At 43.1% G+C, this 17,246-nt stretch overlaps 1 protein-coding gene across 1 annotated transcript in view; it reads left to right on the top strand.

The window, feature by feature from the left end:
- The window catches only part of LOC112267806 (ankyrin repeat and sterile alpha motif domain-containing protein 1B), a 326,014-nt gene that overhangs the window by 46,963 nt on the left and 261,805 nt on the right, over nt 1-17,246 (top strand). Inside the window, 2 exon segments of the mRNA XM_042297888.1 lie at nt 6,871-6,951; nt 9,687-9,843. Coding sequence (XP_042153822.1) covers nt 6,871-6,951; nt 9,687-9,843 — 238 coding nt within the window.

Raw genomic sequence — 17,246 nt, 5'->3', positions numbered from 1 at the left:
TTTGGTAGAGCGCACAGAGCTCATTTCTCCACATACAGCTGTCCCCCAGTGTTGGTTAGGAAGGTGAGATGTTAATGAAGCGATACAGACCAAATTAAAGTGTCTCGTGTCATGAAAGGATAGGGGGTGACTGGGACAATGTTACACCCTTTGTTTTCTTTAGGAGAGGTTTTTGTAAAACATCCACCCAACATTGGATCATGTTCCAGATGTCTCTCTGAAGTTAACTTTCATCAAGGTTTTATATGGTATATCAGTGGTTTCTCCCCTTTCCTTGTCACCATTATGATATCTGCAACATTCATAACGGTTGTGGTGGATATTAATGTATCATGTCTTTGCTTCAGAAGTGTGTTGATTCAACACATTTTGTGTGTTTGTTCTGATGTGTTCTTCAGATTTTTACGGAAGCAGTTGTTGATATCTTGGCTATGGTCTGTTCTGGTTCAGGTGATCTTGGAAAAGATCTGCTGAAATGTGTTTCTGATACTTGGTAGTACTGTTTTTCAGATAGAAAGATGGGAAGAGTGTTATGAAAGCCCCCCAAAATATACCAACATTTATGGCTGGCATAATTATCGTATAACCATGTAAATGACGGTTATGTTTTATCCCAAATTCCATGACCGGCACAGCGTTACCAACCAGCTTTGTCCAGAAAAGTAGATTGTCAGTATAGGCACATGCATATTGTTGTATTTGCATATTGTGGTACAATATTTCAGAAAAGTTTTAATACAAAACAATATTTTATTGGTCTGTACATTCAACTGGTAATGATTTATTTGGATCTATTTCAAATGAAAACAAGTGAATGTTCGGGTGTGGTGACTGGCCTACCTGTATACTATTCAGGCTGTTTGTTAGGGAGTGGTGACTGGCCTACCTGTATACTATTCAGGCTGTTTGTTAGGGTGTGGTGACTGGCCTACCTGTATACTATTCAGGCTGTTTGTTAGGGTGTGGTGACTGGCCTACCTGTATACTATTCAGGCTGTTTGTTAGGGTGTGGTGACTGGCCTACCTGTATACTATTCAGGCTGTTTGTTAGGGTGTGGTGACTGGCCTACCTGTATACTATTCAGGCTGTTTGTTGGTGTGGTGACTGGCCTACCTGTATACTATTCAGGCTGTTTGTTAGGGTGTGGTGACTGGCCTACCTGTATACTATTCAGGCTGTTTGTTAAGGGTGTGGTGACTGGCCTACCTGTATACTATTCAGGCTGTTTGTTAGGGTGTGGTGACTGGCCTACCTGTATACTATTCAGGCTGTTTGTTAGGGTGTGGTGACTGGCCTACCTGTATACTATTCAGGCTGTTTGTTAAGGTGTGGTGACTGGCCTACCTGTATACTATTCAGGCTGTTTGTTAGGGTGTGGTGACTGGCCTACCTGTATACTATTCAGGCTGTTTGTTAGGTGTGGTGACTGGCCTACCTGTATACTATTCAGGCTGTTTGTTAGGTGTGGTGACTGGCCTACCTGTATACTATTCAGGCTGTTTGTTAGGGTGTGGTGACTGGCCTACCTGTATACTATTCAGGCTGTTTGTTAGGGTGTGGTGACTGGCCTACCTGTATACTATTCAGGCTGTTTGTTAGGGTGTGGTGACTGGCCTACCTGTATACTATTCAGGCTGTTTGTTAGGGTGTGGTGACTGGCCTACCTGTATACTATTCAGGCTGTTTGTTAGGGTGTGGTGACTGGCCTACCTGTATACTATTCAGGCTGTTTGTTAAGGGTGTGGTGACTGGCCTACCTGTATACTATTCAGGCTGTTTGTTAAGGGTGTGGTGACTGGCCTACCTGTATACTATTCAGGCTGTTTGTTAAGGGTGTGGTGACTGGCCTACCTGTATACTATTCAGGCTGTTTGTTAAGGGTGTGGTGACTGGCCTACCTGTATACTATTCAGGCTGTTTGTTAGGGTGTGGTGACTGGCCTACCTGTATACTATTCAGGCTGTTTGTTAAGGGTGTGGTGACTGGCCTACCTGTATACTATTCAGGCTGTTTGTTAAGGGTGTGGTGACTGGCCTACCTGTATACTATTCAGGCTGTTTGTTAGGGTGTGGTGACTGGCCTACCTGTATACTATTCAGGCTGTTTGTTAGGGTGTGGTGACTGGCCTACCTGTATACTATTCAGGCTGTTTGTTCAGGCTGTTTGGGTGTGGTGACTGGCCTACCTGTATACTATTCAGGCTGTTTGTTAAGGGTGTGGTGACTGGCCTACCTGTATACTATTCAGGCTGTTTGTTAAGGGTGTGGTGACTGGCCTACCTGTATACTATTCAGGCTGTTTGTTAAGGGTGTGGTGACTGGCCTACCTGTATACTATTCAGGCTGTTTGTTAAGGGTGTGGTGACTGGCCTACCTGTATACTATTCAGGCTGTTTGTTAGGGTGTGGTGACTGGCCTACCTGTATACTATTCAGGCTGTTTGTTAAGGGTGTGGTGACTGGCCTACCTGTATACTATTCAGGCTGTTTGTTAAGGGTGTGGTGACTGGCCTACCTGTATACTATTCAGGCTGTTTGTTAGGGTGTGGTGACTGGCCTACCTGTATACTATTCAGGCTGTTTGTTAGGGTGTGGTGACTGGCCTACCTGTATACTATTCAGGCTGTTTGTTAGGCTGTTTGGGTGTGGTGACTGGCCTACCTGTATACTATTCAGGCTGTTTGTTAGGGTGTGGTGACTGGCCTACCTGTATACTATTCAGGCTGTTTGTTAAGGGTGTGGTGACTGGCCTACCTGTATACTATTCAGGCTGTTTGTTAGGGTGTGGTGACTGGCCTACCTGTATACTATTCAGGCTGTTTGTTAGGGTGTGGTGACTGGCCTACCTGTATACTATTCAGGCTGTTATTATGCAATCCTAATGTACTACTGTATGCCTTCTGTTGACCTTTTCTTTTTTTAAACATTCAAAATGACTTTCCTAAGAAATGGCGATCCGTGTTTTGTCCTAAGACATACAAACTAGGATGTAGAATAGAATGTAGAATGTGGGCTAGAATAGAATGTGAACTTGAATAGAATGTAGAATATGAAATAGAATGTGAAATTAAAACTCTTAGCCGTGTGATAAAGGTTTGAGACACATTACATCATTTTGGGGAGTACCAGTACCAGTCTGTCTTAGTTTCTTGTTCTGAATGATCCTCTATGGAGGAACTATCCAAGGTGTGTGAACAAACACCCATATTTTTTACATCACGTTTGATTTTGTTTTCTGAAATGTACAGATTACACCTTTTATCTAAAGGCTCTTGGTTGTGGGCGTGGCCAGTCACCCCATATCATCTTACACCTGGTCCCACCTAACGGACTCATACACTCTCTCATACAGTCACTGTGTTCATACATGAGGGAGGTGTGCGTGTGTGTTTGTATCAGTGTTTTTTATGTATGCGTGTGTAAGCTTTGGGTGTGTCAAGGATGTGTATAGTAGGTGTGTGTGTGTGTGTGTGTGTGTGTGTGTGTGTGTGTGTGTGTGTGTGTGTGTGTGAGAGAGATGGTCTGGTGTATTCAGTGTGTTGGTCTGTGTACAGTAGGGGAGTGTGTTTGATCCCTTTCTGTCCCATGATTGTCCACGTTATCTGTCAATCACTCTCTGTGAGTGCAAACTAAAGCCCTTCCCCCCTGCTACGATGCAGTGCTAGTAGTGTTGTTTGGACCAGTAACCGAAAGGTTGCTGGATCGAATCCCCAAGCTGACAAGGTGAAAATCTGTCATTCTGCCCCTGAGCAAGGCAGTTAACCCACTGTTCCCCGGGCGCTGAAGACGTGGTATCCCCTTTCCTTTCCCTTATAAGAGATGTTGTTATGCCCTATTCTCTGGACATATACCAGATGGCTGTCTTATAGATTTTTGTACGCCTTGTGTGTGGAGTAAAAAAAAAAAAACTATTTCTCCTGAGGAACTTTGTCATTGTGTTGCAGAGTTCCAAATCTGGTGTGTGTGTGTGTGTGTGTGAGAACTTGAAGCAGTTATAGAACCCATTGCCCTTTATGGTTGTGAGGTCTAGGGTCCACTCACCAACCAAGAATTCACAAAATGGGACAAACACCAAATTGAGACACTGCATGCAAAATTCTGCAAAAATATCCTCCGTGTTTAACGTAAAACACCATAAAATGCATGCAGAGCAGAATTAGGCCGAATTCACAAATCTTCCATAACAAAGCCATCACCTACAGAGAAATAAACCTGGAGACGGGTCCCCTAAGCAAGCTGGTCCTGGGACTCTGTTCACAAACACAAACAGAGCCCCAGGAAAGCAACACAATTAGACCCAACCAAATTATGAGAAAACAAAAAGATAATTACTTGACACATTGGAAAGAATTGACAAAAAACAGAGCAAACTAGAAGGCTATTTGGCCTTAAACAGAGAGAACACAGTGGTCGAATACCGGACCACTGTGACTGACCCAAACTTAAGGAAATCTTTGACTATGTAGAGACTCAGTGAGCATAGCCTTGCTATTGAGAAAGGCTGCTGCCCACAAAATGAGGTGGAAACTAAGCTGCACTTCCTAACCTTCTGCCAAATGTATGACCATTTTAGAGACACATATTTCCCTCAGATTACACAGATCCACAAAGAATTTGAAAACAAATCCAATTTTCATAAACTCCCATATCTATTGGGTGAAATACCACAGTGTGCCATCACAGCATCAACATTTGTGAGCTGTTGCCACAATAAAAGGCAACCAGTGAAGAACAAACACCATTGTAAATACAACCCATGTTTATTTATTTTCCCTTCTGTACTTTAACTATTTGCACATCATTGCAACACTGTATACAGTTGACGTCAGAAGTTTACATACACCTTAGCCAAATACACAACTTTGTCACAACTTTGGAAGTACGCTTGGGGTCATTGTCCATTTGGAAGACCCATTTGTGACCAAGCTTTAACTTCCTGACTGATGTCTTGAGATGTTGCTTCAATATATCCACATAATTTCCCCTCATGATGCCATCTTTTTTGTGAAGTGCACCAGTCTCTCCTGTAGCAAAGCACCCCCACAACATGATGCTGCCACCCCTGTGCTTCAAGGTTGGGATGGTGTTTTTCAGCTTGCAAGCCTCCCCTGTTTCCTCCAAACATAATGGTGGTCATTATGGGAAACAGTTCTATTTTTGTTTCATCAGACCAGAGGACATTTCTCCAAAAAGTATGATCTTTGTCCCCATGTGCAGTTGCAAAACGTAGTCTGGCTTTTTTTATGGCGGTTTTGGAGCAGTGGCTTCTTCTTTGCTGAGCGGCCTTTCAGGTTATGTCGATATAGGACTCGTTTTACTGTGGATATAGATAATTTTGTACCTGTTTCCTCCAGCATCTTCACAAGGTCCTTTGCTGTTGTTCTGGGATTCTGTTCTGGGATTGATTTGCACTTTTCACACCAAAGTATGTTAAACTTTCCTTCCTGAGCGGTATGACGGCTGCGTGGTCCCATGTTTATACTTGCGTACTATTGTTTGTACAGATGAACGTGGTACTTTCAGGCGTTTGGAAATTGCTCCCAAGGATGAACCAGACTTGTGGAGGTTTCTAATTTTTTTTCTAAGGTCTTGGCTGATTTCTTTTGATTTTCCCATGATGTCAAGCAGAGAGGCACTGAGTTTGAAGGTAGGCCTTTAAATACACCCACAGGTACACCTACAATTGACTCAGGCTAATTGACCCATTGGAATTGTGAAATAATCTGTCTGTTAACAATTTTTTGTAAAATTACTTGTGTCATGCACAAAGTAGATGTCCGAACCGACTTGCCAAAACTATAGTTCGTTAACAAGAAATTTGTGGAGTGTTTGAAAAACTAGTTTTAATGACTCCAACCTAAGTGTATGTAAACGTCCTACTTCAACTGTATTTACATTGACATTTGAAATGTCTTTTTTTATTTTGCAACTTTTATGTTTGCTGTAAATGTTTTATTGTTTAATTCACTTTTGTTTATTATCTATTTCACTTGCTTTGGCAAAATAAACATATGTTTCCCATGTCAATAAAGCCCTTATGTTACGGTTTTCTTCGGGTGAAAGAGAGACGGACCAAAATGCAGCGTGGTTAATACGATACATCTTTAATGAAGATGACACACGAAAATACAAAACAACAAACGGAACGTGAAAACCTATACAGCCTATCTGGTGAAATACAAAACACTGAGACAGGAACAATCACCCACGAAACACTCAAAGAATATGGCTGCCTAAATATGGTTCCCAATCAGAGACAACGAGAATCACCTGCCTCTGATTGAGAACCGCCTCAAGGCAACCATAGACTTTGCTAGAACACCCCACTAAGCCACAATCCCAAAACCTACGAAAAACCCCCACATAAACACAACACAAAATAAACCCATGTCACACCCTGGCCTGACCAAATAAATATAGAAAACACAAAATACTAAGACCAGGGCGTGACACCCTAAAATTGAAAATTGAAGTTGACTTGAGAGACTTCGAAGGTCATGGGAAAACGAGTCAGTTACATGCCAATCTTAGCCCTTTGGAGGTCCCACATCCCATAGAAGAAAGATAGACTGGTCCCAGATCTGTTTGCACTGTCTCCGATGGTCATTGCTGACTCCGATGGTCATTGTGATGTGGCTAAGGCACAAACAGATCTGTGATCAGGCTAAAAGAAAAGGGCTTCTATATTGTGTCTCTTTGTACTTCAGTGTCTATCATGATCATGTGCTCAACACATAGAAAGCCTGTTGTGGACTTCAGTGTGATTTTCAATTACAGGAAAAAAGAATCAAGTTCAATTGGAAAGCATACAATTGTAAGGACTGTGTCTTGGTGCGTGTTGGCTTACAGTCTGTCTGTCTTGTGTCCACAGCATGTGGAGAGGCTTGAATGTGAACTGTGCAGACAGTTCAGGGTACACACCCCTCCACCACGCATCACTGAACGGACACAGGTAAGAGTTTGTGTGAATGTGGAGAGGTGGCTGGTGGGGGTGAGGAAGTGTTTGTCCGTGTGCTTGCATGCTTGTGTAATGCAATGTGATTGCCTTTTCCAGACACACACACACTAGGGCTGTGCGATATATCAAATGAATTAGGTTAATTTAAATGTATGTTTTTCTGCGATATTCCAAATGCCTGTAGCACAAGAATCAAGTCATTTGTTTTTATCTGCTCGTTGTCATGTAGTCTTCTTGGTCTCGTCTCCTTCTCTTCTGCGGTGACTTTTAACATTCCCATTTACACATACACACCAACACTTGAAAGCCAGATCAGTTGAATTGCAAAAAAGCATGTTAAACTATTTTATTAAAATAATTACATTATTAGTGGCTCTTACGGTTGTAGAAGGTTTATATTTAGTCTGGTCAAGTCCTGAATTCATTAGATCATTGCTGACTGTTTGAAATGCTGTGTATTGACCTTTAATTGTAGAACAAAGCTGATTTAAAGAAAACAGAAACAATATATATTGTGAATCTCCCATAAATTTGAAAAAGCTCTTACATACACACACATACACACACCAGCCCCTTTCCCCACTCTCACACACACACACAAAACCCCCTTTTTCCCACTGTCGGATTAAGATGAGTCTGACGGCTAGCCCTGCTCAGCCAAACTGTCGGATGAAGATGAGTCTGACGGCTAGCCCTGCTCAGCCAAACTGTCGGATGAAGATGAGTCTGACGGCTAGCCCTGCTCAGCCAAACTGTCGGATGAAGATGAGTCTGACGGCTAGCCCTGCTCAGCCAAACTGTCGGATTAACGCTGGGCTTTGGAGGCAATAATGTGGATTTCCTTCTTTAGAACAGCTGCAATAGAGGAGGGGGAGAGGGAGGGCGAAGGGGAGAGGGAGGGCGAAGGGGAGAGCGAAGCAGTTAGATAAGGAGAGGGAGAGCGAAGCAGTTAGATAAGGAGAGGGAGAGTGAAGCAGTTAGAGAAGGAGAGGGAGAGCGAAGCAGTTAGAGAAGGAGAGGGAGAGCGAAGCAGTTAGAGAAGGAGAGGGAGAGCGAAGCAGTTAGAGAAGGAGAGAGAGAGCGAAGCAGTTAGAGAAGGAGAGAGAGAGAGCGAAGCAGTTAGAGAAGAGGAGAGAGAGAGCGAAGCAGTTAGAGAAGAGAAGAGAGAGAGAGCGAAGCAGTTAGAGAAGGAGAGGGAGAGAAGCAGTTAGAAGAGAGAGAGAGCGAAGCAGTTAGAGAAGGAGAGAGAGAGCGAAGCAGTTAGAGAAGAGAGAGAGAGAGAGCGAAGCAGTTAGAGAAGGAGAGAGAGCGAAGCAGTTAGGAGAGAGAGAGAGAGAGCGAAGCAGTTAGAGAAGGAGAGAGAGAAGGAGAAGGAGAGAGAGCGAAGCAGTTAGAGAAGGAGAGAGAGAGCGAAGCAGTTAGAGAAGGAGAAGAGGAGAGAAGCAGGAGAGAGAGAGCGAAGCAGAGGAGAGCAGGGAGAGAAGGAGAGAGAGCGAAGCAGGGAGAGAAGGAGAGAGAGAGCGAAGCAGGGAGAGAAGGAGAGAGAGAGCGAAGCAGGGAGAGAAGGAGAGAGAGAGCGAAGCAGGGAGAGAAGGAGAGAGAGAGCGAAGCAGGGAGAGAAGGAGAGCGAGCGAAGCAGGGAGAGAGAGCGAAGGAGGGAGAGAGTGAAAAGTACAGGCTCCAAGTGGAAAACAAGGTCACCAACACACATACACTTAGAGAAGGGATTTAGAACTTTAGATGAGGGGGGAACAAGAAGGGAACTAACCATTTAACTGTACACTTTTAGACCGTTGAGTTTTGACAATGGATGCATCCTAAATTGCACCCTATTCCCTATATACTGTAGTAGTGCACTATATAGGGAATAGGGGGCCATTAGGGACACACTCAATGTGCACGTGGCGTTCTAAAAGGTGAAGCAACAAACTGAAATGTTTCAATGTGAAGAGTTAATTTCAGTCCAGCTAATGCTATTGATGATTTTAATCCACACACATATAAACATTCAATCAGCCTTGGTTATGCAGCTGGCATTATGATTCAAGCCAAGTAAAGGACTTATGCTTTTCTTTCTCTCTCCCCCTTCTCGCTCTGTTGATTATTTTCATTCTCTCTCCCCCTTCTCGCTCTGTTGATTATTTTCTTTCTCTCTCCCCCTTCTCGCTCTGTTGATTATTTTCATTCTCTCTCCCCCTTCTCGCTCTGTTGATTATTTTCATTTTCTCTCTCCCCCTTCTCGCTCTGTTGATTATTTTCTTTCTCTCTCCCCCTTCTCGCTCTGTTGATTATTTTCTTTCTCTCTCCCCCTTCTCGCTCTGTTGATTATTTTCATTCTCTCTCCCCCTTCTCGCTCTGTTGATTATTTTCTTTCTCTCTCCCCCTTCTCGCTCTGTTGATTATTTTCATTCTCTCTCCCCCTTCTCGCTCTGTTGATTATTTTCATTCTCTCTCCCCCTTCTCGCTCTGTTGATTATTTTCTTTCTTTCTCCTCTTCTTTCTCTCTCTTACGGTTTCTTGCCTTTCTCTACCCATCTTTCCCCCCTCTCTCTATTCCATCTCTTCCCTCTTACGGTTTCTTGCCTTTCTCTACCCATCTTTCCCCCTCTCTCTCTATTCCATCTCTTCCCTCTATCTCCCTCGCACTCTCTCACTCCCCTGACTTACTCCTCTCTCTCTCTCCCCTTCCGCCATCCTCCCCCATCCTCCTCCCTCCTTCTCCTCCTCAGGGACGTGGTGTTGAAGTTGCTCCAGTTTGAAGCCTCCACCAATGTGGCTGACAGTAAGGGCTGCTTCCCCTTGCACCTGGCCGCCTGGCGTGGAGACGTAGACATCGTCCGTATCCTCGTCCACCACGGGCCCTCACACTGCCGCGTCAACCAGCAGGTGACAACACAATGTTCTGTTCTACACTCTACTGTACTACACACTGTTCTGTTCTACACTGTTCTGTTCTACACTATACTGTACTACACCCTATTCTGTTCTACACTGTTCTGTACTGCACACTATTCTGTACTACACACTGTTCTGTTCTACACTGTTCTGTTCTACACTATACTGTACTACACACTGTTCTGTTCTACACTGTTCTGTTCTACACTATACTGTACTACACACTGTTCTGTTCTACACTATACTGTACTACACACTGTTCTGTTCTACACTATACTGTACTACACCCTATTCTGTTCTATACTGTTCTGTACTGCACACTGTTCTGTACTACACACTTATGTACTACACAATAGTATGTACTACACACTATTCTGTACTACACACTACTCTGTTCTACACACTATTCCATACTACACACTAGAGGTCAACAGATTATGATTTTTCAACAGCGATACCGATACTGATTATAGGAGGACCAAAAAAATCCAATACCAATTAATCGGATGATTTAAAAAAATATATATATATTTGTAATAATAACAATTACAACAATACTGAATGAACACTTATTTTAACTTAATATAATACATCAATAAAATCAATTTAGCCTCAAATAAATAATGAAACATGTTCAATTTGGTTTAAATAATAAATAAAAACAAAGTGTTGGAAAAGAAAGTAAAAGTGCAATATGTGCCATGTAAGAAAGCTAACGTTTATGTTCCTTGCTCAGAACATGAGAACATATGAAAGTTGGTGGTTCCTTTTAACATGAGTCTTCAATATTCCCAGGTAAGAAGTTTTAGGTTGTAGTTATTTTAGGAATTATAGGACTATTTCTTTCTATACCATTTGTATTTCATTAACCTTTGACTATTGGATGTTCTTATAGGCACTTCAGTATTGCCAGTGTAACAGTATAGCTTCCGTCCTTCTCCTCGTCCCTACCTGGGCTCCAAACAGGAACACAACGACAACAGCCAGCCTCGAAGCAGCGTTACCCATCGTTCCAGAAAAGCCGCGGACCTTGCAGAGGAAGGGGAACAACCACTCCAAGTCTCAGAGCGAGTGACGTTTGAAACGCTATTAGCGCGCACCCCGCTATTAGCTAGCCATTTCACATCAGTTACACCAGCCTAATCTCGGGAGTTGATAGGCTTGAAGTCATAAACGGCAGCTGGCAAACGCACGAAAGTGCTGTTTGAATGAATGGTTATGAGCCTGCTGGTGCCTACCATCGCTCAGTCAGACTGCTCTATCAAATCATAGACTTAGTTATAACATGATAACACACAGAAATACGAGCCTTAGGTCATTAATATGGCCAAATCCGGAAACTATCATCTCGAAAACAAGACGTTTCCTTTTTCAGTGAAATACGAAACCGTTCCGTTTTTTATCTAACAGGTGGCATCCATAAATCCAAATATTCCTGTTACATTGCACAATCTTCAATGTTATGTCATAATTATGTAAAATTCTGGCAAATTAGGCGACTCTGACTCTGCGTGCAATGAACACAAGAGAAGCGACACAATTTCACCTGGTTAATATTGCCTGCTAAACTGGATTTCTTTTAGCTAAATATGCAGGTTTAAAAAATATATACAGTGCCTTGCGAAAGTATTCGGCCCCCTTGAACTTTGCGACCTTTTGCCACATTTCAGGCTTCAAACATAAAGATATAAAACTGTATTTTTTTGTGAAGAATCAACAACAAGTGGGACACAATCATGAAGTGGAACGACATTTATTGGATATTTCAAACTTTTTTAACAAATCAAAAACTGAAAAATTGGGCGTGCAAAATTATTCAGCCCCTTTACTTTCAGTGCAGCAAACTCTCTCCAGAAGTTCAGTGAGGATCTCTGAATGATCCAATGTTGACCTAAATGACTAATGATGATAAATACAATCCACCTGTGTGTAATCAAGTCTCCGTATAAATGCACCTGCACTGTGATAGTCTCAGAGGTCCGTTAAAAGCGCAGAGAGCATCATGAAGAACAAGGAACACACCAGGCAGGTCCGAGATACTGTTGTGAAGAAGTTTAAAGCCGGATTTGGATACAAAAAGATTTTCCAAGCTTTAAACATCCCAAGGAGCACTGTGCAAGCGATAATATTGAAATGGAAGGAGTATCAGACCACTGCAAATCTACCAAGACCTGGCCGTCCCTCTAAACTTTCAGCTCATACAAGGAGAAGACTGATCAGAGATGCAGCAAAGAGGCCCATGATCACTCTGGATGAACTGCAGAGATCTACAGCTGAGGTGGGAGACTCTGTCCATAGGACAACAATCAGTTGTATATTGCACAAATCTGGCCTTTATGGAAGAGTGGCAAGAAGAAAGCCATTTCTTAAAGATATCCATAAAAAGTGTTGTTTAAAGTTTGCCACAAGCCACCTGGGAGACACACCAAACATGTGGAAGAAGGTGCTCTGGTCAGATGATACCAAAATGTAACTTTTTGGCAACAATGCAAAACATTATGTTTGGCGTAAAAGCAACACAGCTCATCACCCTGAACACACCATCCCCACTATCAAACATGGTGGTGGCAGCATCATGGTTTGGGCCTGCTTTTCTTCAGCAGGGACAGGGAAGATGGTTAAAATTGATGGGAAGATGGATGGAGCCAAATACAGGACCATTCTGGAAGAAAACCTGATGGAGTCTGCAAAAGACCTGAGACTGGGACGGAGATTTGTCTTCCAACAAGACAATGATCCAAAACATAAAGCAAAATCTACAATGGAATGGTTCAAAAATAAACATATCCAGGTGTTAGAATGGCCAAGTCAAAGTCCAGACCTGAAACCAATCGAGAATCTGTGGAAAGAACTGAAAACTGCTGTTCACAAATGCTCTCCATCCAACCTCACTGAGCTCGAGCTGTTTTGCAAGGAGGAATGGGAAAAAATTTCAGTCTCTCGATGTGCAAAACTGATAGAGACATACCCCAAGCGACTTACAGCTGTAATCGCAGCAAAAGGTGGCGCTACAAAGTATTAACTTAAGGGGGCTGAATAATTTTGCACGCCCAATTTTTCAGTTTTTGATTTGTTAAAAAAGTTTGAAATATCCAATAAATGTCGTTCCACTTCATGATTGTGTCCCACTTGTTGTTGATTCTTCACAAAAAAATACAGTTTTATATCTTTATGTTTGAAGCCTGAAATGTGGCAAAAGGTCGCAAAGTTCAAGGGGGCCGAATACTTTCGCAAGGCACTGTACTTCTGTGTATTGATTTTAAGAAAGGCATTGATGTTTATGGTTAGGTACACATTGGAGCAACGATATGCACCTCATCGATTATATGCAACGCAGGACACGTTAGATAAACTAGTAATGTGTTCTTAACTGACTTGCCTAGTTAAATAAAGATTAAATAAAGGTGTAAAAAAAAAATAAGTTTTAAATCGGCCAAATCGGTGTCCAAAAATACCGATTTCCGATTGTTATGAAAACCTGAAATCGGCCCTAACTATTCGGCCATTCCGATTAATCGGTTGACCTCTACTACACACTGTTGTTTAATGCACTATTCTGTACTACACACTACTCTGTACCACACACTATTCTGTACTACACACTGTTCTGTACTGCACACTACACACTTCTGTTTACTACTGTATTACACTGTTCTGTACTACACACTACTACACACAGTTCTGTTTGACACTTCTGTTCTATTTCTGTTCTACTATTCTGTTCTGTTCTACACTGTTCTATATTACACTACTACACACACTACACACTACTCTGTTCTACACTATTCTGTACTACACATGGTTCTGTGCTACACTATTATGTACTACACTATACACTACTACACACAGTTCTGTTTGACACTTCTGTTCTACACTATTCTGTACTACACACTACTCTGTTCTACACTATTCTGTACTACACATGGTTCTGTGCTACACTATTATGTACTACACTATACACTACTACACACAGTTCTGTTTGATACTTCTGTTCTTCACTATTCTGTACGACACTTCTGCACTACACACTGATCTGTTCTATGCTATTCTGTACTACACACCGTTCTACACTATTCTGTACTACACACTGTTATGTTCTACACTATTCTGTTCTACACACTCTTCTGTTCTACACACTATTCTGTTCTACACACTATTCTGTACTACACACTGTTCTGTTCTGCACTATTTACTACACACTTTACTACACACTATTCTGTTCTACACTGTTCTGTTCTACACTATACTGTTTTACACACTGTTCTACAGTAGTATGTATTACACACTATTCTGTACAACCCACTGTTCTGTTCAACACTATTCTGTTCTACCGTATACTGTACTACACACTTCTGTTCTATACTTCTGTACTACACACCATTCTGTTCTACACTTATGTACAACACACTGTTCTGTTCTACACTATCCTGTTCTACAGACTGTTCTACACTATTCTGTACTATACACTATTCTTTACTACACACTATACACACTGTTCTGTTCTATACTATCCTGTTCTACAGACTACTATGCACTTCATTACTACACACTATACACACTGTTCTGTTCGACACTATCCTGTTCTACAGACTGTACTATACACTATTCTTTACTACACACTATACACACTGTTCTGTTCGACACTACTGCACTGCACACTGTTTGGTTCTGCACTATTCTGTACTACACACGATTCTTTACTACACACTATTCTGTACTACACACTTCTGTGCTACATTACTGTTCTACACTATTCTTTACTACACACTATTCTTTACTACACACTTCTGTACTACACACTTCTGTGCTACATTACTGTTCTACACTATTCTTTACTACACACTATTCCTTACTACACACTGTTCTACAATATTCTGTTCTACACACTATTCTGTTCTACACACTATTCTGTACCACACACTGTTGTTTAATACACTGTTCTGTACTACACACGGTTTTGTTCTACACTATACTGTTCTACACTGCTGTTCTACACTATTCTGTACTACACACGGTTCTGTTCTGCGCTATTCTGTTCGACACACTATTCTTTACTACACTTCTGTTTTACACGACTGTTCTACACTATTCTTTACTACACACTGGCTCCATGCTGCACCCGCATAACAGGTGGTAGGCCTGCCACACAGTTTCCTCGTGGAATGCAATATAATCGGCATCCAAAAATGGCAATTACCGATTGTTATGAAAACTTGAAATTGGCCCTAAATAATTGTCAATGCCGATTAATCGGTCAACCTCTAATTCTGTACTACACACTGTTCTGTTCTATATTATACTGTTTTACACTATTCTGTACTACACACTATTCTGTACTACATACTGTTATGTTCTACACTATTCTGTACTACAGACTATTCTGTTCTACACTAAACTGTACTTCACACTATTTTCTACACTATACTGTACAGTGTCATCCAAAAACAAGCTTGCTTTCACAGCAGCTAGGCAGCATATTAATGATGTCACGACTTATGGGTGTTTTGTTTTTGTGAAGGAGAAAACAAGATGCTAGGCAATCTAGACGCTCACAGAGTGATGCATGCCGATGAGCCAGGACAAGTAGTTGATCATAGAGTGATGCTGAAAATAGGCTTATGTCTTGGAGCAGACATATTGTGTGTGTGTGTGTGTGTGTGTGTGTGTGTGGCTATGATTTATCTTGGCAATACACTGCCTGCACCAGAAACAGCACCCGGTATAAATTACACTAGTCAACAAGATCTAGTATCCACTAAACACCCTGTATATATTAGATAGACTAGTCACTAAGATATAGTATCCACTAAACAACACACTCATCATCAAGACTTACAGCACTGGGCCAGTCTCTACACATTACCCCACCTGAATTATGTTACAGTGGCCATACACACCATTACTCGTGTCGAGGGAGGGGGGGATTGTCATGCTGGTGTTTACTACAGTTTTATTGGAGGATGCAATAACTGAGGAGGAGGAGAGGTATAGGAGGAGTGAGGTATAGAGGAGGAATGGAGGAGGACAAGGAAGGAATGGAGGAGGACAAAGGAGGAATAGAGGACATAGGTAGAGGAGGGCGGTGTAGAGGAGGGTGGTGGAGAGGGGGATAGAGGAGGGAGGGAGGGATAGAGGGGGTAGAGGTAGGTATAGAGGAAGGGAGGGTAGAGAGGAGGGCGGTAGAGAGGAGGGTATAGAGGAGGGAGGTAGAGGGAAGTATGGAGGAGGGCGGTAGAGAGGAGGGTGGTATAGAGGAGGGAGGTAGAGGGAAGTATAGAGGAGGGCGGGGAGAGGAGGGCGGTGGAGAGGGGGATATTGGAGGGAGGGATAGAGGAGGGGGTAGAGGTAGGTATAGAGGAAGGGAGGGGTAGAGAGGAGGGCGGTAGAGAGGGTGGTATAGAGGAGGGAGGTAGAGGGAAGTATGGAGGGCGGTAGGAGGAGGGTATAGAGGAGGGAGGTAGAGGGAAGTAGGCGGAGGAGGGTGGTATAGAGGAGGGAGGTAGAGGGAAGTATAGAGGAGGGCGGTAGAGAGGAGGGCGGTGGGAGGGGGATAGAGGAGGGAGGGATTGAGGGGGTAGAGGTAGGTATAGAGGAGGAGGGGTAAGAGGGAGGAGGGCGGTAGAGAGGAGGGTGGAGGAGGAGGGGGTAGAGGTAGGTATAGAGGAAGGGAGGGGGTAGAGAGGAGGGCGGTAGAGGAGGGGTAGAGGGAAGTATAGAGGAAGGGAGGGGTTGGGAAGAGGGTGGTATAGAGGAGGGAGGTAGAGGAAGGTATAGAGGAGGGCGGTAGAGGGAAGTATAGAGGAGGGAGGTAGAGGAAGGTATAGAGGAGTGAGGTAGAGGGAAGAGAGGAGTGAGGTAGGGAAGGTATAGAGGAGGGAGGTAGGGGAGGTATAGAGGAGGGAGATAGAGGAGGGGGTAGAGGGAAGTGTAGAGGAAGGTATAGAGGAGGGAGGTAGAGGAAGGTATAGAGGAGGGAGGTAGAGGAAGGTATAGAGGAGGGAGGTAGAGGAAGGTATAGAGGAGGGAGGTAGAGGAAGGTATAGAGGAGGGATGTAGAGGGAAGTATAGAGGGTGAGGTAGAGGAAGGTATAGAGGAGGGAGGTAGAGGGAGGTAGAGGAAGGTATAGAGGAGGGAGGTAGAGGAAGGTTTAGAGGAGGGAGGTAGAGGAAGGTATAGAGGATGGAGGTAGAGGAAGGTATAGAGGATGGAGGTAGAGGAAGGTATAGAGGATGGAGGTGGAGTGAGGTAGAGGAAGGTATAGAGGAGGGAGGTAGAGGGAGGTATAGAGGAGGGAGATAGAGGAGGGCGGTAGAGGGAAGTGTAGAGGAAGGTATAGAGGAGGGAGGTAGAGGAAGGTATAGAGGAGGGAGGTAGAGGAAGGTATAGAGGGAGG

This window comes from Oncorhynchus tshawytscha, linkage group LG15 (assembly GCF_018296145.1).
Source record: "Oncorhynchus tshawytscha isolate Ot180627B linkage group LG15, Otsh_v2.0, whole genome shotgun sequence".
Classification (NCBI taxonomy): Eukaryota; Metazoa; Chordata; class Actinopteri; order Salmoniformes; family Salmonidae; genus Oncorhynchus; species Oncorhynchus tshawytscha.
This window is presented reverse-complemented; position numbering and strand designations above follow the sequence as displayed.